We start from the raw sequence: 26,235 nt of genomic DNA, 5'->3' as shown, positions 1-26,235 counted from the left end.
TGAGACAAGAATAACTTCCTGGGAAGTGGAGACTGGGACAAGAATGACTTCCTGGGAAGTAGAGACCAAGACAAGCTAGACAGAGAGAACCATCTGGTGCAATGGTGAGAATGGTAAGACTGGAGAAAACACAAGTGGCAAAGGATGCAACAGGAGAATTAAACTTGTGGGAGAGGACAGAAAAGCTTAATACCCATTAAATCTAACATGTAGCACAAAGGATTCTGAGACTCACATTTCTTTTGCTGACAGAGACTGTTTTTTCAAGTCTGTTGGTTCCCTGTCTTGCCCCTTCTCATTGTAGTGAAAAGGGGATACCAGCTTCCTACAGCTGGTACTGCATGACTTCAGGTAATATAGGTGTGTTATGTACCTAAGGGTTCCACTTCTGCTGAGGATCTGTGTGGACATGTGCTGCTGCATCATTTTTTTTATGTGCTTTTTAAAAATGCACTTCACAAGATGCAATATTGAAAAGACATCATTAAAAATTAAAGTGAAGGATTTAAAATAAAAATCAAGGTCTCAAAACCAGAAATACAGTTAGGGTTGCTACAGCCTTAGTTCTGCATGTTGTATATTTGTGATAAAATCTTTAGTTACATCGTTTGCTATTTTTCCACAGAATCATGTGCCTCTTAGTACACAGGTTGGATGTTGCTCACTTAATAGGTAGTTAATCGATGTTCTTTCTCTGCTTCATTTTATAGCCATATCTGTGTCATCAGATCCAGCTATAAGACAGAACTGTTAAGTCTATAAAGACATTTTCGTGATACACCATGCTGACAGCGACTGCTTCACAAACATTGATGAGTGTGTTTTCAAAACACACCTGCTGTGTGAAAGTCTTTTGCAAGTGTTCATATATTTTGCGTGTTTAAAGAGAGACTTCAGAGACTCCATTTCTTCAGGATATAGGACTTACTTAAATAAAAAAAGCAGTTACCATTTTGCTTTGTTTGCAGTTGCCATTGCCCAGCATTTCTGTGGCTCACATTAGTGACTTCTTAGGAAAAGTTTCATGTACAAGACTTATTCATAGTCTTCGGGGAGTGTTGCAGGGACACATCTAGCATTGGACTTTGGTGCAGCTACCTTGACCAGAAGATCATACATCTTATGTATTTCCTCTCCCTCAATAATTGCACTTTAATTTTTTTTAATAAAGTTGGTAAGGATTCAGTGGATGAGCAGTTCTGTTTAAAGCTCAGATTTCTTCCTGAAGCAGAATCCCTCTGATTGCATGTGGCTGTCAACAGTGTTTTTAAAATTCTTAATATATGAAAGATTTGAATTACAGTTGGACCAAGAATTTTAATTCAGCACGTCCTCGCTTTTGTGCTTCTCACAATTTTAAGGAAGTTTCTCCATGTGCTTCTTGAAGGCAGTGTGAGCAGTGCAACTTTTACAGTATTTTGGGAAGAGAGTGACATCTAGGGGCAGGAAATATAGCTTACTTCTTCATCTCAAATTTTTTTGTAGCGAAAAGGTCTTTTAGTTGCATGCCTGTGTCATGACCTGGATCACAGAGGTTACAGCAACAGCTATCTTCAGAAATTTGATCACCCCTTAGCTGCTCTGTATTCCACCTCAACAATGGAACAGCACCACTTCTCGCAGACTGTGTCCATCTTGCAGGTAGGATTATTGAAATTGTATCTTCTGTGCAGTAGAGCCCGGTGGTGGAAATAGGAGTCATGTCACTATCCAGTAGATTTTTTGAAGCATGCTAATTTAAATTTCTGGATTGTAGTGCTCGTTTAGAAGAGTGGAAGATTTATTACAGCAAGCCAGGTTCCACAATTAGCAATCCAAGTATTCAATAATAGTGCAAAACAGAGTGTCCTGGGTTCAGCTGTAACAGTTATTTTTCTCCTTCTGAGTAGCTGGTGCAGTGCTGGTTTTGAGTTACCAGCTGGGCTTAAACCACGACACATAGCTTTCCCAAAATCTTGATGTTATTAAGAAAAAAGAAGATTATTTGAAGGTGTTTGTTTATGGCCTGCCTTTGGAGCTTTTAGCATCTGGGTCAGTGGGGTTTTTTCCTATGACCATATGGAATAGGAACTTTGAAAATGAAAAATTAGTTTCTCACTTACTTAGATATTTGCAGCACTAAGCCCTTCAACAAAGTCTTCAACCATCTTGAAATTCTGAATGAAAGCTCAAGTACTGGAAAAAGTTTGAATGAGAAGCTTGAAAACCTGCTGTAATAAATTCTATGAACATTAAATGTGTGGCATGAAGGAGGGAATGTTAATTTTGCACGCATAGAAAGTTTAAACTTATTTCATTATGCTATCATCTGTTTTTTTTGTTATTAAGCAATTCAGCTGAGTAAGGTAATACTGTATGAAAGAGAGTTCCTAATATGAGGTAATGTGTCTGTATGTTTAATGAATAGAAGACTACAAGAAAGAATGCAGGCACATCTTGGGAAATCCAAGTGTGCTACCGACACAGATATTTTCTCATCAGTGAAAATTGTTTTCATGCTCCATTAGAAGAGTGAGAACTCTCACCTATGAAACCACTGCCACTCCATAACATACTTGTGCTCACTGGTTTTAGTTTACCATGCACATACTCAGTGCACAGCCTTACCATGCTACTGTGCCACTAATTTGTTGTTAACCTTTTTTTCTTTCTGGTCTTTCAGGGGGAAGATATTTATTTACTTAAATACCTAATCACCTTTTAGGAAAAATACATATTCTGTATTGTATTCAGAAGCACATCTTGTGATTATGGTTTTAGGTATCATGTACATTTTTCATCACAGAATGGAAGCTTTATCTCTGTATGCTCCTTCATGTAGGAGGGTGTAATTGAATCCTTCAGTGGTGGTATGGCATTAGATTTTTCGTATTCATTCTTCATGTGAGTTTGTGCACAGTGAGCAAGTTTCTCAGTCATTAACAATTACCTGTCCCACTATGGCTTCATGAGGAAGACCTCAGTCATTTTTCAAAAACCATTTTGCATTTTTCCTGGATAAATATTGTAACCAGTGAAAGTCCTATTTGCCAAAACAGCAGGGAACCCTTTTGCTTTCCTGCTGCCTCTAGCCTTGGCCATCAGTGTGAGTGAGGAAAGAAATATAGGTGGTCAGGGCTGTAGAGTGGATTCACACATTGGCTACCCAAGTGGTCTGTTATGGTGGTTAGTAACTACAGTACTTTTCACTGTTTGAAACCTTATAGCTGCTTTGCTCATCCACCTGTTGTTCTAGTGTACACCATACCTACAAATACAGAAGATTCTATTCACTAGCTTTAGCTCAGCAGGGAAAGAATAAAATCTTAGCAGCTGTACTTTGTATGTACTACTCAAAAGCCTAAGTGATGTGCTCAGAAATGTCAGCTTCTGTCAGTACTTAACAGAATGTATGTTAAGTATGAACAGAAGCTGTCACAGTGATCTTTTTGATAGTGCATCTTCTAAAGCCTAAAGAATTGAATCTAGAATAATTATTCAAATATTAGGAAAAATAGCCTGTTCTTGTGGATTAGGTGGCATGGTTGGGAAGGAAAAACTTCCCCAAACCCTAAATAATGAAAACTAGTAGTAGTCATTTCCTGCTCCCAAAGCATTGATGATGGGTTAAAATGTTCTGAATTTGTTTTTTAAACATTATGTTCTATGACTTTGAGTCTGTCAAAGGAGCATTGAGACATAGAGGGATTGTATTTTCTATTCATTATTCACAATAAATCTACTTGTCCAAGTAAAAATGTTGGAAAATGACATTTATGTTCCGGATGGTAAGAGAAACCAAGCCTATTTGTACCATGGAGGATTTATTTTGAACAAATTATGTAAATGCTTCATAAAGTCAGGGAAACTTTTTTATGAGCTTCAGCCCAAATGCCAATTAAATGTCAAAACACATCTGCATTTGATGTATTTTAATAATATTTTCTATTTGTGAATGTGCACACCTTAATATGGCTGGCTCATTCTTTCTTGTTTTTCTCTGTTTCCTCTCAAGTAGGAATACTTTTGACAGATTGTTTTCCAAATCTTAGAGACAGCGAATAGTGTTGACTTTTCAAAATGTGATATGGCTTCGTGAGTGATCACAGTACATGGATATTGTCAGTTGAATGTGCAATAATACATAGTGGAAGTGGAAAAGGGATGACAGTGGCATGTTGCCAGAGTAGTGGAAACCATTGTCTTCAGTTTATGAGTCAGTCAGCTCATGGTTGAACAAAGCAGCTTTTTCTGCTAAATGTTCATATACATTAAAATACTGTAATTAACTTTATTTCTATAGAGAAAATTGTATCAGTAAATGCAGCAATTTCAGGCACATTTCATTTGGAACACGATGAAAACAAAATTATTTTGGTACTATAACGTGGATATTTCCTCATCCGTATTATGTGTTATGCAGTATTGAAATTGTACTTCAGAGTGAATCAGACACTCAGTTTATTAACTTGGCAGTGCAGCAGTACTCTGGATCAGGATTGAATCACAAGTTCCCAAGCTAATACTGTCTAGAAGTGCTGCGTCTGTAGTGCTTATAAATCAGAGAAGAAAAAGCTAGCATTTTTCTCTATTAATACCTTTAGGCTTCAGAAGGAGCAGTCCAAAACCAAATCAGTGGCTTAGTCATAAGTTCCATAACAGTATTTAAAAAGGAAAGATAAAAATGGGAATTTCAGGCTGTCAACATTTGAATTTACAACAGAAATTGTCATTGGGCTGTAAAACCATTGTAACCTGTCTCATGAAGTAAAGACTGAAATAATCTCAGAATTAGAGCTTGTGCTTTTTATTGTTTTTTTACTTTTTCATAGCTGGAAGGGCACAATGTCTTCTCCAATCTGAGCTCCAGTGAATATGAGCAAGTACTTGAGATCATCAGGAAAGCCATCATCGCCACAGACCTTGCCCTGTATTTTGGAAATAGAAAACAGCTTGAAGAGCTGCATCAGACGGGAGCATTAAACCTTAAGAACCAAGCACACAGGTAAAGCAGCAAAAAAAAAAAAATGCCATTCTACTATGGCATCAGAAAGAAAAAAACAAAACAAAACAAAAAAAAACCCCACTTCTGTGTACACAGCAATTTCTTACATATCACAACTGTGTGTAAAATTCCAAGTACATAACAGTGTTTTCCATTATTTTGTATTTGCATATCACTGCCTTTGGCTGTCATCCACACACTTCAGTGACGTTATCTGCAGAGGAAAGTTAGTGCACAGGCAGTTAGGTGATGGGGAAAAACATATAGTGCAGTAATACTTAGATTTATTTTTATGCCAATATTTTTGTTATTCTGTCAACGTGCTTTTTTGGAAAGAATTTTGCTCAGATCTCAACCTTTGGGAATTAAGATAGCTCTAAGTTTTAAAAATGTACAAGTGCATATTCATAAATACATGACTCTGTCCACATAAGCAAAACATAGTACATCTTGGACAAGAGATGCGTCTCTTAACAGACTTCATTAAAGTGCTTATGCAGCCCTTCAGAGCCTCATTCTTCTGGAAAGTGGATCCTGTCTAATCTAATGCAGGGGAAAATTAGGCAAAGTAATGAGTCATGATTCTAATTTCTTTTCAAAAGGAACTTTGGTTCTTGGGTCTTCTTTCTGAGGAGGTTTACAGGATTTTGCCAGTAGTTCTGAGTAAATTGTTACAACACTGTACGAAGGACAGTTTTAAAATGCTTATTTCCCAGTATGGAACTGGAGCTTATCAGAATTGAATAAACCTCAGCATCTTTAAAAGATGAAGATATAGTAGCTCCTGATAATGAAATGTACCACAAATTTTAATTTTAGGATTTTTAAAATTTAAATAGCATGACAACTAATTAGTATGTGATTGAATATTCTATTATGTTTATATTTTTTTAAATCTTACCTGTGCTCAGAGCATTTTCATTGCAGAGCCAACATGTCCAAAGACAGGACATCAGTTGGTAATGTGACTAAAGAATCCAAGACTTCTATACATGCAACGGAATGCTAAATTTGCACCTTATGTGGCTGATCAATTGTTTTTCTTAGGGAATAATAGCACTTCGGCATTTATCTATCAATTATTCTGATTATAATCCTATTGATAATGTTTACTTATTCTGTGAACAGGTTTGTCAGTGTATAGGAAGGAGTTATGTGTAGAATTCTTGTTCTGTCATGGTTGGAATTCATTCCAGCAAAACAATGGCAGAGTACCTTGAGATAGACTCAGAAGCAGTTTTTCCTTTTGTTTGGAGCATATGTTCCTTTCTCTGTAAAGAACAGAAAAATGCAGCAGCAGGAAATGCCATCTTTCTTTTTATAGACTTGTACTGTATTTTCAGCAAATTGAGGAGAGGCATGTGAGTGTTTTAACAGACAGGCATTCTTGTGTACTTTTCTGTGAATATGATTGTGCAGACGATGGTCAATGAACTCAGGCTGCAGACAGTGCAGGGATACTGCAGGGAACATAATGCGCAGTTTGTGTGATGCCTTACCAGTGAATCATTAGCAAGTGAGGAAGAAACAAGCAAGGTGGGAGACGTTTTTCAGTATGTATACTTTACTTCTGATTGAACTTAGGAAGGGCAAACGAAAGCTTTGCAGTGTGATCATTAATTCTTTACCAAACTTACCATTTAATCTTTATTTATTTTAGAGATAGAGTGATTGGTCTGATGATGACAGCTTGTGATTTGTGTTCTGTAACAAAGTTATGGCCAGTTACCAGGCTGACGGCCAATGATATATATGCGGAGTTCTGGGCTGAGGTATGTGTGTTTCTTTTGTTTACTCTCTTTATAAACGGAAGTATCCAGGAAGAAAAAAACAACCATAAGTATTTTTCAATCAATATCTTAGTGTGCTTGTTTTAAGGAGTGTTCATTGGTGCATGCGTTTTGTTGTTTCCTCTAAAACTATTTAAAGAGCTGAGTTAACTTCGTAATTTTAGCCAGCATTTTTTCTCTCCATTAAAGATGGATTTAGAAAGTAATTCCTAACATAAAGTGACCAAGCAACAGAACACAGAATAAAATCTTCAAGTTTTTTTGAGTCACTAACTGTAGTTTTGTAAAGGATCTCTTTGTATTCTAGAAATACAAAATATGAAACCAAGTTCCAGGTCAGCTGCCTTGAAACACACTTGTAAAGCTGTTATGAGGCCAGGAAATGCTAAAGCAAATATGACAAACTTTAAAATTGTTCTGACCATCGTGAGCCAGCTCAACAGCTGGGTTTGAGAGAGAGCTGATTTTTTTGTATACTGAAAGTTACTCCTTAGATAAGATATACTGAGAATTGAAACAAAGCATTGAGTTATGCTAGTGTAATCATGGTCATAAATAAAGATGCAATCCCTCGTGTCTTACACAGAGGAGTAACTGTTCTAATTGTTTAATTTTTGAAATGGAAGTGACTACCTTAGGAAAGAGGAATAAATTGTGAGGGTGTTGCATAGAGTTGAATTATGCAGTTTTAGAAGATACGCTATATTTTTAGAACTCCTATTGCACATGTGTATGATGAAATGTTGTTCTTTCTGTTATGTGCCCGGTGGAAGTCTGCAGAATTCAGTGGGCTTATTTCTGTTTTGCACAAGTGTAAAATGGAAATCAGGCCCACAGAGTTGATGTAGCATGCATATAGCATGGAGATCGTTGTCCTGCCTGTTGCATGTTCATTATGAAATTCAAGGTGTGCATGGCTTGTGGGTGGTTTTTGGTGAATATTCACATGTTCTCATTAACTTAATTTTGAACAGCTTGGACAACAGTAAAATAATTGAAAAATGCAGACTGTATAAGCTCAGAGATCTAGTTTCAGTACTTACTTTCTAAAATGTCAGCACTGGAAAGTGAGTGTTCTTATGAGTGATACCAATGGAGGTATAATGTTGATGTGCCTCACTGATTACATACTAAACTTTTTGCTTACAAATAAAAAAGACTTTAATGCAAATCTTGTAAACTCAGTGGAGAAGGAATGATCAAACTGATTTTTCCTAATCGACAATTGGAAAGGTGGAATTATGGACATAATTGAGCCTGCCCATACTTTAACCTGTTTTGTAATCCAAGGATGAGTTAGTAAAAGTGGATCTCGTTATATGGCTACTTCATGAAACAAATGTAAATCAGAAGTTATTGACAGAAGTTGAATTGTGTAATTGGTGTTTTACTGAATCCTCTTTAAGAAGAGGTTGACTGACATATGGTAGAAGTTTGATACGTTGTGATCCACTCAAGATGGCTGCCAAATCCAGCCACAGGTCTAAATACTTCTGGAAATTGGAAAGCTGGAGACATATAGAGAAGATCCTGGGAAGCTAAACCAAAAGGAAGTTTAGATTGTGTTTCACTGTAGATACTGGGGAAAAAAAGTAAACTCTAGAAAAGTATACTTTTCTAGAGTTTACTAGACTAGATATGACTAGATTAAATGGTTATTTCAGTTAAAAAGTAGGATAGAAAGTTGCTTCTAATTACTACTCGAGTTCATAATCTTAATATCAGAGCGGTTTTATAATATTTCTTCTTTGTGTAATCATTAACTAAAACAAGAATTGCAGAAGAGGTTGCAGCAATTTTGTGGTATGTCACACTGATCTTTTTTCATTGAACAAAGCCCAGTATAGCTAGTATTTTCAGCTAAGATCTGCCTTGATATCATTCAGCATGAAGCTTTCCCACAGTGCTGCAACTCAAGCAGAATAATACATTTGCTGATCTATTATATAGGATTACAAGCTTGTAGAAGATTTAACTTCTGTGATTTGGGTTTTTAGGTGAGATATGACACACTGTGGCAGTCGTTAAACAGTCGTTAAGCAGTACTATTCTAAGAGACTTATAAGCCACTTATAGCCATACTGCAATTATGATACAAACTGCTTAAAACTTCAACTTTAACTTTCTGATCGTGATCATAACTGGAAGGATAAAGCAGTATATTTTATAACCGTGTGCCATATATGTGTTTGTGGATACTGAGCAGAAGAAAACACTTGTGTTTCTAGTGCACGTGTTCCATCTAAATGTAATACTCTTTTACTGCAAGGATGGTCAACCAGTGGCACAGATTGCCCAGAGTCTCCATCATTGGAGATACTTAAAACCTTACTGGACACAGCCCTGGATCACCTATTCTAGTTGATCCTGCTGGGGAAGGTGCGTGGGATGGATTGGATGATCTCAAGGGGTCCCTTCCAGCCCAAACCATTCTGTGATTCTGTGATACCTTTTACTTTCAAGGTGAAATGGTGAACATAAATCTGAACTTTGTTCAGTTTTGGCATAATCAGGCAGAGGCTGCACAGCTTCCTCAAAGTTCTGGCTTCAAGTGCTTCTCAGGCACTTGATACTATGTTAATCAATGAGCTTAAAATCATACAATGCTAAATGATTTAGTGTTGAGGTTCTTATCAGTGAAACAATGGTAGCTGCAGACAGTATTGGACCAATCAATTGCAGTACTTCAAGCAAATGAAAAAAAATATTTACTGGGGGCACATAAAACTGGAATTTGCTTACAGTTCGAAATAAGTTGTTTCAGGCATCCTTTTTTATCAGCTGAGGAACGAGGCCTTTCCTGTTGTTTCTTTCAACAGTAAAATGTGTAACAGACTAGATTCAATGATTCTAGCCTCTCTAACTAGATGAAAGAAATATGTGATGTGAGAGAATAGTACAGACACCAGTTCAAAAATAGCATCCAGATTACATCTCTTGTTGGTTAGTTGAGCAGGATCATAGTTACAGGTGATGTTGAGGCAAGTATACAAGAGTGAATTGGCTTCCAAAAGCCTCCTTGTTTTCTACACTCAAGGTAGCTGCAAGGCAGTCAAACAGAAAGACGCTTTGCTCAGACCAGAATCAATTTATTATATTACAAACTTCTCTTGAGTAGAGGGGCCAGAATCCTACCTTGGAAGAGCATGTTGGCACTTGAAATGTGGCCTGATAAAAATCTTATGAGAAAGATGTAATAAGTTGTCTTCCGGAGATTCCTTCACTAACTGTAGCAGAAACATAGAACATGGATTTAGGGAACATCCCAAGCTTTTGGATAGCTAAACCACTGTAAGCTGAATCTCGCATTAAAGGACACAGATAAGCAAATACTGTATAAGCAGTTATCCTGTATAAACTTTCTCCCTAGCTAAGACTTCCCCACCCCATTACCAAAACCTCACCATGCAACCCCAGTACATAAGGTCAGCAGTTTGAAGATCACATTGACTTTGGAATCTCAGATATGAGCAGTATCCAAAAGCAACCATTGCTATGACTATAGTTGCCTTGATAACCTGAAGATTAAGCATCCGTGGTGTTCTGGCTATGCAGTTGAGGCATAAGATTTGGAAAACTTCTAATTGTTACAGAAAGTAGCCAGCTACTTATAGATTTTTAAGAAGTAATTGTGTGCAGACCCAGCATAGTGTTCAGAAATGTGTTGTGGCTGCTCTGCTGGTGATGGGTGAAGCATAAGGAGACACTTTTCTCCTGTTCATTACATGTATCTTGTCTTTGGATATACTGTGTCTTTCCCAGTATTCCTCTTATAAATGTAGAGCGATAATGTACTTAAAGAAAAGAAGACTTTTTGACAGGCAGCTTCTTCAAAGCAGCATGGTCAGAAAAGCTGGTTTGTTGACAAAGAGGGCATATTGTAAATTTCTCTGCTTTACTCAGCTTTTCCTTGGATGGGTGAGTTGTGTTCTACTGGTCATTGTATTATAATGCTTTAAACAAGTGATGTTTTGAAAGATGAGACTAGCTGTGAATAGGACAGAATAGAATAGAATGAAGTGATTTCTTTGATTTTATTCTTCCAGTTGCTTTTTATTATGGAGACGCTCTTGGAAACAAGGAAAATATGTGTACATTGACTTAAAAGCTTCATTTTCAGAATCTGCTAATTACATTATTGTTTAAGTGAATGTATAAAATGAGCCCCCCCTTAGGCAGTTTTCTGACATTGCCTTAGACTGGTACCACACGTTATTTTAAATTCTGGATTTTTAGAGTGACGTACGGTAGACAATAGAAATTAATTCAGATCTCAGTAGTCTTGACTTTCATTCTGCTAATCTCTCTCTCTGCTTTTCTCCAGGGTGATGAAATGAAGAAAACGGGTATTCAGCCTATTCCTATGATGGACAGAGACAAGAAAGATGAAGTCCCTCAGGGTCAGGTACGAACTCTCTCAGTAAAATGATACATATTTGTAGTGTTAATAAAACATTCATGGAAAAAAAATATATTGGTGAATATTTGAAAGAAATAACATATTTGATGATAGGTTATGTGGGCTGCTGAATTCTGTGTGCCCAACAGGGTTAATTTTTTGAAGAAGCAGTGGGAAACTTGTTTTCAAATGTTTACATAAATGACAATGTGCTCTTTGCTGTTGTCACTTGTTCCATTCGTTGTGCTTCTAACTCTAGCTAAAACCACAATCATGATTTTGAGAAGTGTCAATAACATGTTTTCAACTTAGTAAGAGGTTGCTTCAGCCCTTAGCCTAAGAGGTTTTGCTATTTTATCCTGAATGCAAAATTAACTTTGTCACCTGTTCCTGGTTAAAATATTCAGGTTCAGATTTCAAAAGAATAATGTGGAGAGTTTCTTGAGGATAAGCAGTAAAGGGTGTATTACAAAGAGCCTCAATTGTCTGTTTTTCAAAATCTTCGAGTACTGATGTTCCCATGCAGAAATCATAGAATCAACTAGGTTGGAAAAGACCTTTAAGATCATCAAGTCCAACCTTTACCCCAGCATGACTGCTTTCTTTTATGTTTTCCCTAGGGAAAATTGGTATTTTGTAAACATAAATTTGAGGGGAAAAAAGGGTCTTTAACTTTTTGGAGTAGATGAAAAAGGTAGCTTGTCCTTCGATTATCTGAGCAGAGAAAAAGAAATCTTATTTGTCCATTGCCCATTCATGTCCATATATATGTATAAGGTTTTTTTATTTTAGAGGCCTCTGATGCTTTGTCAGTAGTTAGCACTCACAAAGCAATAATATTTAAAATAGAAATTGCAAAGTGTCACAAAATCACTGTAGATTAATTGCTTGGTAAGTTATTCCACAGCAAGACTACAGAAATTTTTATATTCTGAATCTTTACTTTATATGCTCTACCATATTTTAGCATAAAAACTGTTAACCTTATTATAGTAAGGAATTTGCAGTTCCTGTACTAAATTTGTGTTTATTATAAGCCTAAAAAGAGAAGAAACATTTTTCTCCATTTGGTTTATTTTTCCACACACTATATTAGGTATATTTGAATATTTTGAAAAGTACAAAACGTTATAGTATATAGTAACCTTAGCATTTGTAAAAGAATTGTTAGTGGGGTGAAAGTACAGACCTAAGACAGAAGCTATTTTTTTTTTCCCTCTTTAAAACACAGTGACTATTGTTCCAGGTACTGTCTTCATCAGATCACATTTTACTTTGTGCTCTATTTCATGATCCTTAATAGTATAGCAGTAAAATATTAAGGAAAATAGCATGTTAAAAGCCAACTTCAGTAGTATAGTTGTAGCTGCCGTATCTTACAACAACATTACAGGAAAATGTGAGATTAGGACATCTATAATTCTGTGAAAGTAGCCATTCCTGTGTTTATGTAGAGACTGAAGAATTTAATAAAGCATTATCATCCATTTCCTTGGGCTCTAACAAAAAGAATTAATGAGTATTTTTGTGAAACAGTTAATTTCAGAAAGAAAAGATATTTTCCTCATTCCTCTTGCTTATGCATCTTTAGGGTAAACATACACTGCTTTTCCTGCAGGGACTTCAGTAGTTTACTCATACCTGAGTGAACTCTAGGCTTTCTGTCTAGCCACATCAACATAAAAATCAAGATGGAATAATTTACTCAGATAATCCAAACCATTTACAAAAGTCATCTGTGTGAGTTTGCTCTGGTCGAAAATGGAAACTCTTGCAAAGGGATGTTTTTAATTAGCTTGGCTTTATTCAGAACCTAAATCCATTGAGAGTTTTAGAGGTGTTCCTCCGCGATTGATGTCTGTTTTAAGTTAAATGTTTTCAGGACCTTAGAAGACACATTTTGTTCTAAATACCAGGGTTCCAGAGAGAACGTGGTTTGAAATACATTGCAGATTAACTTAGTTTGGCTTAAATAAAAGTGAAACAAAACAGACAAGAAAAAACATATAGGGAGAAAACAATGCACTATGTGAAATAGGAAACTTTTTATTGGTGAGCAGACATCATAGCTGTGTGCAGCCTTGCCTTCACACCAGCTGCAGTTTCTTTCTATTGGCTACATCATAATTTCTTCAGACTGTTGGGTTCTTAGGTCAGAAAATACATCTTCTTTTTTTATGTATAGAATGGACTTGGTTACATAGCAGTATAGGAGGAACCTCTGTATTGAGGGTGATGAGGACAAGAGTTGCTCTTCAATTTCTGAGTAAGAGACATTATCAAACGCTTTGGTCGCAGCACACTACATGGTGTTTCACTAAAAACCATTTAAAAACTCTGCCCAAAGAAAGGGATCATACTGCACTACTGTAACTATCATAAGAATCTGGGATAAGTAAGTGATGTTATAATGGATTTGTATTTAATCTGTCATCTTTGCTAATACCTAAGTAGCATTTTCTAAAAATTCCCTTGTGTCATGACAAATCAGCTGTGACATGGTAGCTGTCATAAGCCCCTAAGCCTGTATGAATCAGATTTAATTAAAAAGGTGCTCATTTGATGTTCTCTAAATAGATTTATTTGATAATGGTAAAAATATATCACTGAACCACATACATGAAAAGAAATTGCAAACCAGTTACTGATCACAGTTCACACCATTTAGAAACTTTCTAAAGGTGGAAAACCCCTCGCATCTCAAGTAAATTGTGCTATCAAATACATACTATGGAGGACGTCAGAGTAATCCAGAATCTGGCCATAATTGGGTCATGCCGCATAACTTTTCTTAAAAAAAAAAAAAAAAGATCATCACAAGAATAATGTTGGTGCAAATGGCAGAGCCATTTGTGCGTATTTCCTACCACTACTGACACCAAAAAGCTGGACTGATCCTGAGCACGTTAATTGATTCAATTGAATAATAAAAGATCCCATAGAAAATCTGTTCTGAAGCAGCCATATTAATCATAGAATCATAGAATGGTTTGGGTTGGAAGGGACCTTAAAGGTCATCTGGTTCCAACCCCGCTGCCATGGGCAGGGACATCTTCCACTAGGCCAGGTTGCTCAAAGCCCTGTCCAGCTGGGTTATGTGGACTTGAAATCTTTCCACGCAGCAGAAGCCCCCCTGTACTCCCCGATTCCCCGCTCTGCTGCCAGGCCAGCTCCAGAGCTCATCACCTCGTTGAGTGATAGAAGTTATAAAAGAGAGGCATATAAGCAACTTGTAATTGCCAAAGACTTCGCTGTTAGTGTTTCATTTTAAAATACTCGGATATTTGGATGCAAAAGTATGAAGTACTAACAGAAGTAGTAATTAAATAAGTAGTCAACAGCTTTGAGCTCGCTGGCTGTTAATTTTCAGTGTTGTAGTTTGGCAATATTTAACTATTTTTTTTATTGTTGTTTTTCATAGATTGGGTTCTACAATGCAGTAGCTATCCCATGTTACACCACACTTGCACAGATCTTTCCTCCAACCGGGCCACTACTGCGAGCATGCAGGTGAGTAAACGTGCAAGTTTTTGCATAGTGTATAGCTCAGTTAAAGAAAAAGCAAACATGCTTTGCAAGTTTGACTGAAAATACAGACTTCTAATTTTAGAATTTGCATGCAGATAACAGGGATATGCATCTTGCATTAATGTATGCAGAAACTCCGAGGCAATAACTACTGGCTGGGATTATCCAATGCAGATATGTAGACACAGCCAATTAAAATGTGTTTGACACCAAAAGCATTTAAAGAGAAAGAGGTTCAGTGCTTATGTAACCCTGTCTAGGCTGGTTCTGTGCAATTTCCCTCTCTGTCCTTTTTACTTCAGTGTGGTTCTCACAACTGAGATTGGCTAGAATTCTGTTTCATTTAAGAAAATGTGATTTTGGCATGTCAGAACATTTTTATTAAAAAGCAGGAAAAGAAAGAACCCCAGAATATTCAGTAATTGGGAGCATAAGGGTAGTACCACTGTCGTGTGAGAGAGACAAGCATAACTTTTTGTCCTATATATCAGTTGGGATGTAGCTTGAGGCCTTCTGGAGGAGAAGCAAGGGTCCTTAGCCATTTGGCTGCTTCTGCCTACAATGATGGCAGATCTCTTAGTAGGTTGTTCTGTCCAATAATTATATCCTGGACTTTGGCAATCTTTCCTGACAAAGCTTCTGTTGAAACCAGCATGCTTCATGAAAATGTTCCACTTTCAGGTTAATCAATATTCTCTAAAGAAAAACAGTTGGTTCATAAAATGCCAGCAATCTTTAGTCACATCCAGGGAAGAGGCCTGTTTGTCCATGCTCTTACTAGCACCTCTCTCATAATAGTTTGGTTTTTTTTTCTTTTTTCTTATGGTGCTTGAATTCTAGCTTGCATTGAATTTTTTCTTTGTCCTGTATGGCAGATCTACCTGCTCTGTCACTTGCCTGATCTTGTGGACTAAATGATCTATGTGAAATAACAGAAGGATGCCCACCATGTACAAAATTCTGTGAAGTTAAACATAGTGATTAGCAAAATAATTTCATTTGCACCCAAACATTGTTTCACATAGCTATGAGAAGAATATGTGGGTCTGTACCAGTGAGACAGAGGACTGTCTTATGGTAAACAGTATCTAGGAGCCATCTATAATAGTCAGCTCCCTCTAAGGTCCATGCAGGGCACGGCTGTGCAACCCTTAGATGGATATGGAGGGAGTATTCAGTAGGATTAGAGGCTATACCTCTATAGTTATTACATTGATGGGACTACAGCTGGAACCCTGTGTAGCATCTGTGCATTAAGAAGAGTAGACAAGAACCCTAGCAAGTGAGAGAAGATTAAGAAAGAGCTTAAAGAATGTTTTGAGATCATAGTAGTGCGAGACTCAAAAAATCTGACATAATGTATTTAGTTTATCCAAGAGAATAACTGTATCAAAATCTGTAACTGTCTCCATAGTATATTTTCTGATTAGACAAAGCTTATTAATTCAGCAGGCAAAGACTACTTGAAGCCCAAAAGGTCAAACAAGGAATATGGCTAATGTCTTTTTTTTTTTTAGCATTTGGAATAATGTCAGTTGAAAATCTATAAGCAAGGCTAGGCATACTTTTTAAAAGAGAGATGTTAAAAGGATACAGGTCACTGAGGAACAGTCACTGTGATAAAATTGCCAAGGACTACCTTTTCTAGGTAGTCAGGCTAAGTAATCCGTATAGTGTTGTCTTTTGTCATTAGAAGCTATGAAAGTAGTAATGTCTGGTAAATAATGGGCAGTGATTCGTTATCCTAAACTGAATAATGTGGAAGTATTCATAAGTGTGTATTGTAGTGGTTCCATCAGTTACAATATAGCATTAAACTCCTCTAGTTTCAAAATGCCATGGAGTTTGTTACTATCATAATGGTATCAACAGCCGAATCCTGGTTTGGAATTCAGGGTTTACAGTACAGAGTAGGAATGCATACTCCGTGAGCCATGTTGACCTAATATATACATGTTGATAGTTTGATTATATAGAAAACTGAATAATGTGTACTCTGATGAATAAAAAGAGTTGCTTTTGGTGTGCAATCAGAGAACATGAAGTAAACTACAAAACTGCTTGTAATGCTTTCAGTCTTACAAGGTTGTGAGTCATCCAACTACTTTATTCAGAGGTAGTCCAAGATCTTGGAAGTTTTCAAACTTTTTTCTCTTTGTAATCGTTGCTTGAAGGCTTGTTGCTTCAGCAGTATTGATGCTGGAAGCTAAATGGTTGGTTATTCAATCATGGAACTGGAACACAGATTGTGCTTTGTGTTAACTGTGTTTTCAGTCAGAAAGAGTTTTATACTACTGTCACAGCCTAAACAGCATCAACTATAATACCCACCATTAGAAAAGCAGTAATGCTTATCACAAGTTGTCTCTACTCAAGCTGACAAATATTGTCAAACTGCTTTATATATGTGAAAATTTTCATTTCTTTTGTGTTATTTGTCAGCATCAGGGTGTACTTTTACTGCCCAAATCAGTATCTACATGCTTTTAACATGAAAATGTCTTGCAGAGTCTGTATGATTAATAAGCTTAGCACTGGATGTCAGGAAAGCTCTGTTACTAGCACAATCAAATGGGAGGTCTTTAAAATGGATTTGTATTTACTGTAGAACCATTTGCATAAGCCTGCCAGTACCTTTGGTCAGACATTAGCATTGTTATTCCACTTAATGGGAACTGAGGCTTAGAGAGGCTAGATCGAGTGCTTAAAGACTGCATAGCATCTTTTCCCAGGAGCAGGGTTCTGGGAAGACCCATATGTTTTGATTTCTAGCCACCTGGATATCCAAATGAGGCATATTTGCAAAAGCAGCTTGTTACACTTGATGGTCCATCTTTCAGTATACTCAGCTTAGGAGATTTAAAGTTGAATGGTAGAGTATCAAGCACCCACACACATACGTGTTCTAGACGAAATGTTCTTCATAACTCTGAAGATGAAGCATGGACATCTTTTCAAGAGTGGGTTTCTCTGCAAAAGGTGTGATGTCTGAAGTAAAAGCAATCAGTCTCCTGGCAGAGACTATATGGCCTTTTTGAGTTTTAGACATTGTTTGTTGTTTGGTATTCCAGTTATAGTTACAATACTTGTGAAAGCTACATTGGCACAGTCTTCAGACTGGGCACAGCTCTGTACAGACACAGCTCTCCACCTTGCTCTTGTGCATTCCTTAATTTAGATTGCATGGGGCATAGATGTGCGGATGTGGTTTAAGATCTCTGTAAGACTAAAGGGCTTCCTGAAAATCCACACCCTGGCATAAAGTCTTCTGAGGAGCAGTTTGATGGTTTTAGCTTAGCCTTGAAATTACCTTCTGCTGTCTCTTTAAGGGGGTTGAAGAGGAAGTGTTGAGAGGTCAGAGCTGGAGATGCAGAGTAGGAAATCAAGAACACAGAAATAACTTCAACTCCCCAAGTACTAAAGCGTATGTTATTGCAGGGTTTAGGTAGCTCCAGAGTGTTTCAAAGAGCTGATTTTGCACTACACCTCTCTTTCCTTTATTTTTTATGGTTATCTGTTATTTAGTGTGATGAGAGGAATACAGCCTCATTCCTGTTTGGTATTGCCTCAGCTACTGACAGAACTGATTTGGTATCACCCCTTCACCAGCAGCACTCATTCTTGGAACACTGTATTTAAGCTTCCCTGGAAGTGTTAAATAAAAGAGTAGATGAGGCACCATGAGTGACACGGTTTATTGGTGGCCTTGGCAGTCCTAGGGTAAAGGTTGGACTCGATGATCTTAAAGGTCTTTTCCAACCTAGTTGATTCCATGATTTTATGATTCTAAATGTCCTCAAGTTGTTTGGAATGTAGACGTCAGCTGCAAATAGTAGCAGCAAAAGCAGCCAAGGCAGCATGTCAGCATCAAGATTTTTATTTTGAGAGCCTCTGGGCATTTATTCCAGACACTAGGAGCCAGGGTTTCAGTGGGAACGCAAAGGCAAATGAATCATATTATATCTGCAGCTTTAAAACAAATCAACAAAACACAAAAAAGTACCAGTCTCTGATTTTCCTGAGGGAAGGTAGCAGCTTATAGAATATAAGAATATAGAAGGTTTCCCTGTCTGTTAATTTATTCCACATTTTTAAATACTCTCTTGTCATTCTATGTAGATCGAAACTACCAGCCACCTGCGTTACAGTGTCGAGAATAAGTCCTATGTGTGTTTTGTAGCCCACGTTACTCAGGTCTACTAAAGTGGCAAGTCTGTGATAGTATATTTATTTTGAGGGTGAGGCAAAGTGATTGATTTTTTTCCCTTTATTTCACACCACATAATTTTAAATAATTTTCCATATGCTTTCATGTCTCTCAATCCTTGCTGAAATTGATATAATTCTAAAATATTTTGGCTGCAATTCTCATTACTTTCCCAGTTTCAGGAAAGGGAGCTAGAAATAGTACCAGTTCAGTGTTTCTGATCTTAGTGCCTGATTGTGTTAGCTGAGATTCAGCACCATATTACCACTGTCTTCATGACTTCCAGTTGCCTGGAGCACTGGCAGAGCACGTTTCCATCTGCCTGTAGAAAATCGTGTAGGTGTTCCCCTAGAGGGCACCAGCTTTCTTCGGTAGACTCCGTCAGATGCTGCCTTCCCCCATCCCCAGAAATGCAACATTTTCTCTTCTTACCTGTTCACTGTGCTTTCAGCTCATTATCTGCTGTTTTATCAACTGTTTCAGCAAAGCTGTGACATAAAAATCAGAAGAGATCTGCCACATAAATTCCTATGAAATAGGTTAATATGACACATATGATAATAAGACTTTAGTATGTTTACCATCCTGTTTGTTTACTGAAGACATCTAAGAACTGTTGTTTTAGTAACTAATTATCTGGTAGTATGAAATGGAAACAGTTGAGCTTGCTGTCTTTTTCTCTGTACTTGAAGACTGAATGCTAGATTTGGCCATAGCTTGCAAGTATGATCTGCTACTGGGTATCATCAACATAGACTTCTGAGTCACTGGAGTGGTACTACTTACAGCAAGTAAGGTTATGGGTCTGAACTACCTGCAGATCATTAGAACATTACCAGTTAATTTTCTCATCATTTTATGGCTTGTGAACCAAAATTTAGACTTAGGGGTTGGCCAGCCTGTGAGAAACTAAAACTTGTGTCTTGAGGTAAGGGTATGCTTTAAATGTAGCAGATTGACAGTATCATCACCACATTAGTAATTAATAGTTGATACTATGATGTTAGCATGCAATATCTTATACACTGTCAGGCAGCCCATGTGCGGGAGTTTCAGAAGGCTTAATGCACTTCTGTGGTTTCCGATGAAGGAAGTTTCCTGGCAAAAGTCCTGGCCTCTGGTGGTTTTGAAAAGGGCTGAAGTATGCTGTGGTAAAATCTCGGAAGGCTGCTTGTCTCCAGACTGCTGCTTTAGAGTCTCTTCAAGCACATCCTTCTTGGGTCACGGCTGGGTTTTCCCTCCAGCCATGAGGGGTAGAAGTTTGTAGTGGAAGCTATTTGTAGGTGCTAGCCTCCAGCTCCAGAGCTTGTTCGGGGGAATGTGTGACGTTGGCTTATCTATAGTCAACATGTGTAAAAGCCACACAGAATTACAAAATGGGATAACTGAAGGTGAAGGATGAAATAATGTAAAGACAGTAAAAGCTTGATGACATTCAGGTACTTGTGTACAGCACAAAGCTGCATCTCACAGCAGACAGTATTGTTAGGAAAAAAATCCCAGTAAAGCTATGAACAGTGCTTTACCTCTGACTTTTTGCATCTCCAGGGACAATCTCAACCAATGGGAGAAAGTAACAAGAGGTGAGGAAGCCTTTATATGGATTCCTTCCCAGTCCCTTCCTCCTGGGACCTCAGATTCACTTCCTGTGAAGATTGATGACTGAACAGCAGCAACAAATAGCTTTAACCCGAAAAACATCCCTTCTTGTTTTGGGGATTGCTTTTTGTTTTGTTTCATTTTTATTTGGGAAAAAAAAAAAAGAAAAAGGAAAAAGAAAAGAAAAGCTACAAAATGTTAACTAAGAAGCAGATCTGCCTAGGAAGGTAACACCCATGGAGTTACCTCAGCTAAATGACTCTGGCAGCCAATCTCCTGACTTACACCAGTGACACAACGTGAACAGAGGGAAGACGACAACCCAGAAGTTTTGGAGTCAGCTATCAAAAGAGAACTTACAACTTGTGAATATAAAAGACTGGCCTTATCTCATGGGCTACATTGCTGAGGCCTTAATTTAAAACTGATGGGGGGAGGGAGGGCTGGGGAAATCTTAGGGGGTACTTCTAAATTGTATCTTTCTAGTAAGGGTTTCAATGGTACTTTTATTATACTGTACTGTGGCTGGCTTTAACACCAGTGTCACTTGGGAGTTCTTGGCTATAAATAGAACAATATACCCATTGCTATTGTGAATGTTTATGTGTGATCTACTTGTAATCAGTTTGAACTCCAGCAGAATCCTTGGAGACTATAATTCATGCTTAGGTTACAGTGAATTCTCTTGCTGCAAACTAAAGGAAAACCAACATTCAGGTTAACGTTTTAAAGTACTTCATTAAGCGTCAAGCATCATGATGCAAATTGTCTGTCACTCACAAGGCAAATGGTGAAAGAACTGGTGATGGTGCTTTGTTCTTCAGAATGATTTGTAAACCTAAACAACTCCTTTCTAAAAACACTGGAAGTACTGGATGTGAGAGTTTCAGGGTGGAGGTTTTGTATCCATAGTGACAGAAGCATCAGATTAAAATTTAAATGTGACAGCAAAGATTTCCTTGCCTAGCTCACAATTAAGTAAAGTCATAATCTTTATTTCTACCGCTGAGATGTATTTGAAAAGGTATTAGAGACATACCTGAAATATGCTATCTGCTAGGGGGAAAAGCCTTGTCAGAAAAGTCAGGACTGATGAGAGAGGTTGTGGTACCATCACAATAAATCAAAAAATGTTTTTGTATTGACTAGCTTTTGTGTTGCACAGTAACACTGTATGTCTTCTACTGCTCTTTTCCCCCATCCGGAGATGAGTGAAATTAGGAAATGTCTCCATTTGTCTGTTTGCTTTTTTTCCCCTAGTTCAGCAAAATTTCCAGGCTTAGAATTGCCTTTCTTAGTGGAAGAATAGCTGACTGAAGAAAAGTACTCTAAAATAGTGTGTTTACAGTTCTGTGCTGACGTAGGCTTCAGCCTTACAAACTTCTGCACAGACTTTAAGACCTTACATTTAATGCCACTCTTTTCAATTTAGTGCAATTGTACAGAGTATGTTTCAACAACACTTAATTTGCCTTCATCTTTTTCTTAAAAATAATGAGAAAAAAAGTCTTTGTATTGATCCACACAGTAGGTGAAAACACAGTCTTTGCATACCTTTCACATACAGCCTATACTATATGCTTTTTTCACAGAAAATACAGTCTTGTTGTGGTTCTGTGAGAACATGGCCATTTATGTGACTGCAACAAATAGTAGTGATTTTAAAGACAGAACACAGGTTCATTTTTCCATCTCGTGTCTGTTGAGCTGTATTGCTCAAAGCATGCCATCTTATGGGTTTCATGTAAATGACTTGGACTCTTGAGTTTTGCCTTCTGTTATGGTCGAGCACATACCAGTATCTGTACATGTGTGCAGTATGTGATAGATAATCACATCATGTATAAATGCACTGAAGCCTTTGCAGTACATAGATATCCTAGAGGTTAGGAATTCAATATGAAGTTATTTTAGTTATATGATACACGTTATCCAGCAGCAGCCCCATAATTTTTTTACAGTTTGCTTTACCAGTTCTAAGTGCAACAAATTTGTTGTTGACCACAGCAAACTATTTTGGGGGAAAAAAAACCCACCAAAAATTAAAAAGTGGTGGGAAGCACCAAAGTAGAATGAAAAGTATCTCATGCTGTGTCCTCTGTTTTACTCCTTAGCAGTTCTGTTTTAGTTGTTCTAGTTCATCTTTAGCTAAAGATGAAACCTTTAATCTGCTAAGTAACTTAAGGCACGGTCACGGTTCCTAATTTACGTGGAAATTATCTGTACCGTTGGTGACTGCAGAAATACTCTCTGAAATTCACATACCCCCAACAACTGAATGGAAACTTTTTCCTTCATGGGTTAAGTATATTTGCTGTTGTTCTCCCTCTTTGAATACTGATCTTACAAGCATTGCGAAAATATTCCGTATCACTCTGTGTCTGTGTGTATGGAAAGCTTTTAATTCATCTTTTACTCATTGACAGTAAAGATAACTTCACTAGCTCTGTTACCATTCAAAATCTTTGGCAGTATCACAAAACATTTTATGTTTCCCTGGCAAATTTGTCAAATTGACAATAAGTTGTTCTATTAATGTTTAAAGTCAATCAGATACTGTTTCTAATGTAGAACTATCCAAACCACGTAAAGCATATGTTTGCTAGAGTATAATGTCCATTAGAATGAAAAATTGTGACTCCAGAGGTTGTGGTTTAGTTTGTTTTCCTGGTTACTCTTTGTTAGCACCTAGACCAAGAAAAATAACCCCCAAGACTGGATTTTCTCAACCAAGTTAGTCTGGTTTAGCATTCACAGAGTGCAGATTCAGATGTGTATGGGTTTTTTGTAGAAACAAACTTACACCTGCACTTCCAAAGTCAAACCCCCCAAATAGTAAAATTTTGAAGCTGCATTTGGATTTCATGGCTCAAATCATTGCTCAACATTACATGTTGAGATTTAATTGTTCAAAATTCTGGGCTTGAACTCACAAATAGAGTAAGACATCTAGATCTGTAAGGCATCTGGCTTATTAAGTTAAACTGCCAAAAGCTGTTCTTCCTTGCATTTTTATCCTGCTAAAATTGATCTTGCCCAAGATCAATAAAAATGTATAAAAACCTAAATGTATAAAATGTATAAAAACTTGTTTTTGTACATATTATACATTTTTATACATACATTTACATGCTGGTTTTATACAGTTACATACATAACTCCTAGAGGTGTTACACTTTATACTGCCAGAACTGCTTTATTTCTGTTTTTAATTTCAATTGCTTTTCCCTTTTAAGACCAGTAAAAGAACTGTTTTAAGCCATATCTGAGCATTTCTAGGGTATTATGAAGTGATGCCTGAAAGGTATGTGAGAAAAACAGGTGACATAGCATGATACTCGGATGTTGCATATTGTATTACAGCATTGACAGAAAGTCCATTGTTATAATTAATTTATTAATTTTGGACGGTAGTGCAACATTCTGCTGTAATGGTTCAACTCATGGCAGTATTTTTAGTATTTTTTTTTGTTTTTTTAGTAAGTGCCCATTAGACAAATGCAGTAGGTTTTCTTTAGTTGGAGTATGTGATAAAAAAATATTTCCACTGGAGAGGACATGCAGTGTGGAATTCATCTTTTTATGTGGCACAGACTTTTTTCATGTGTTTAAACTTAGAACAGTGTGATCAGTTTGCTGTGACTGCATTTATGTTAAAATTGTAGGGATAGCAAATAGCACTATTCATGTTAAAAACTAGATTGTTAGATGCTAAAAACAATTATGACCCTCTTGAAATAATGCATTTGCCTCAAACACTGTGATATAGGAACAGTTCTGTGAAGTGGAAGAATTAATTCAATTAATTTATTCATTCTAAACACAGAAAAGGCTTTCTGCACACTACCACAAGAAAGCTCATGTTCAAACTTTAGGTTATGTATCCCAATCTAGCAAAGGCACATCATAACTCTTGTTTTGCTTTCTGACCAAAAACTGTGCTCGATTGTAATACGGGTGTATACTCTGTCAAAAACCCTAAAATAATGGACTGCTTTCTAGGGTAGATCAAACTGATTTGTAGAGTAGTTTCATATATATATTCAAAATTCAGGTTGGGCTGTTATGTGAAGAAGAAAGAACTTCAAGGTAACAACATTCAACTTTACTACATTTAGTGAGCTGAAAAATTTGTTTTATATATATATATATTTACACACACGTATATATATATATGATACATATAAACTATCTTTGTAAAAAAACAAAAAAATATGCAAGTGCAATAATTTAAAGAGGTCTTAACTTTGCATTTATAAATTATAAATACTGTACATGGTGTGTAATTTTTTTCATGTATTCATTTGCAGTCTTTGTATTTAAAAAACAAACCTAAACCTTTACTATTACGTTTGTACAATAGAACAGTAAGCATTTATTATGATATAGTTACGTTGTAAATAAATTCACAAACCAAACAGCCAGTACATATGCATATATGGGTGTCCTATTGTGAAGCCTGTTTTTGCTTTTACTGCTGGCTTTAGCACAGCAAGACTACTTCTGTGGATATGTAATTATACATATAAATATATGTATGATACATAAAATATATTTAGAAATGTTCATAATTTTAATGGATATATCTATACATATACTTTGGTGTGAATATTACTGAATACAGAGGTTTTTAATATTATTTTTCATGTTTATTTTGCTATTATTGGGAGTGGAAGTGAGGGATGGGAAGTGTGTGTGTGTATTATGTGTGTTTATACCACAAGTAAACCACAGGAGAAAGGGATTCAAAACATAATGGAGTCCTTTAAAAAGATAGTGCCTGTAATTGCAATTTACTGCTTATGGTGTGTTTTCCCAACATAATTTTTTTTCTTTTTTTTTTTTATTACTTATTGCAAATTCACGTTGTCACAGACTGCAAAGGAATCCACTTTGCTGTTTGCCCTCCTGCTCTCAGAGAGCTTACCTTGCTGTTGACAGCTACTTCCACACAGATCCTTGCTTTGCCAATGTCAAATGGCAAGGCAGCTAATGCGGAATCATTTGCTACCTTTTGGAATCATGGAGATCCTGAGATACTGAATTGTAGAAAAATAATCCTGCACCCAAATCTTTAAGGTTTGCTAGTCCAAAGTGATATAAGGCTTTGATAGCTCCCAATATCCTGAAAATACAAGGTAGGTTGAGGGAACTATAAAGCAAAATTCTGAACAACGTATTAGCAGATATTTATAAAATAGGAGGAAAAAAATGAGGAAAGAAGTGTCTGTGTGCTTATCTACCTAATATATTGATTTGCTTCAAAGATCTCTCACACTGTTCATGCTTGGTAAACAGGGTATTGGCCAGGGTGGCCTTGTGTCTTTATATGACTCTTCATGACCCTTCTGTTCTCAAAGATGTTGAGCCTGGGATAGAGTTCAACCTGGGCTCTGTCTCTAGTTACTCACTATGGCCTCCAAATTTCCCTGGTCTGCCTCTTCACTGAAGGAATGCAGCATTGCTAGGATGACTTGACCAGAAACAAGTTTCCAGGGCAACTGGTTCAGTTTAACTACTGCATGCAGTTGTCAAATACAATTATTACAAAATATACCTGGGTCTGTGCTGTTGTGACCAGCCCACCCAGAAAGCTCCATTTGCTGCAAGGGATGTGCTGCTAGGGCTAACTTTAGTGATGAAATGGAAACTGCACTGACTTCTAATGCATTTTTTAGGATTTATTCATTTAAGTTAAAACTTCCCAAATTATTTTGAGGGACGAGCA

The 26,235-nt window shown here is 36.9% G+C and overlaps 1 protein-coding gene across 1 annotated transcript in view; it reads left to right on the top strand.

Moving 5' to 3' along the window:
* PDE10A (phosphodiesterase 10A) overlaps positions 1-21,092 on the top strand; it is a 172,071-nt gene extending 150,979 nt beyond the window's left edge. The window contains exons 17-22 of the mRNA XM_030499761.1: positions 1,486-1,641; positions 4,812-4,984; positions 6,645-6,756; positions 11,099-11,179; positions 14,595-14,683; positions 20,457-21,092. Of these exons, the coding sequence (XP_030355621.1) occupies positions 1,486-1,641; positions 4,812-4,984; positions 6,645-6,756; positions 11,099-11,179; positions 14,595-14,683; positions 20,457-20,574 (729 nt within the window). The 3' untranslated portion in view covers positions 20,575-21,092. The remainder of the gene's footprint in view (positions 1-1,485; positions 1,642-4,811; positions 4,985-6,644; positions 6,757-11,098; positions 11,180-14,594; positions 14,684-20,456) is intronic.
* Positions 21,093-26,235: the final 5,143 nt, after the last annotated feature.

The sequence above is a fragment of the Strigops habroptila genome, chromosome 10 (genome assembly GCF_004027225.2).
Source record: "Strigops habroptila isolate Jane chromosome 10, bStrHab1.2.pri, whole genome shotgun sequence".
NCBI classification, from domain to species: domain Eukaryota; kingdom Metazoa; phylum Chordata; class Aves; order Psittaciformes; family Psittacidae; genus Strigops; species Strigops habroptila.
Note: the sequence above shows the minus strand (reverse complement) of the source record. Positions and strands in the feature narration are given on the sequence as shown.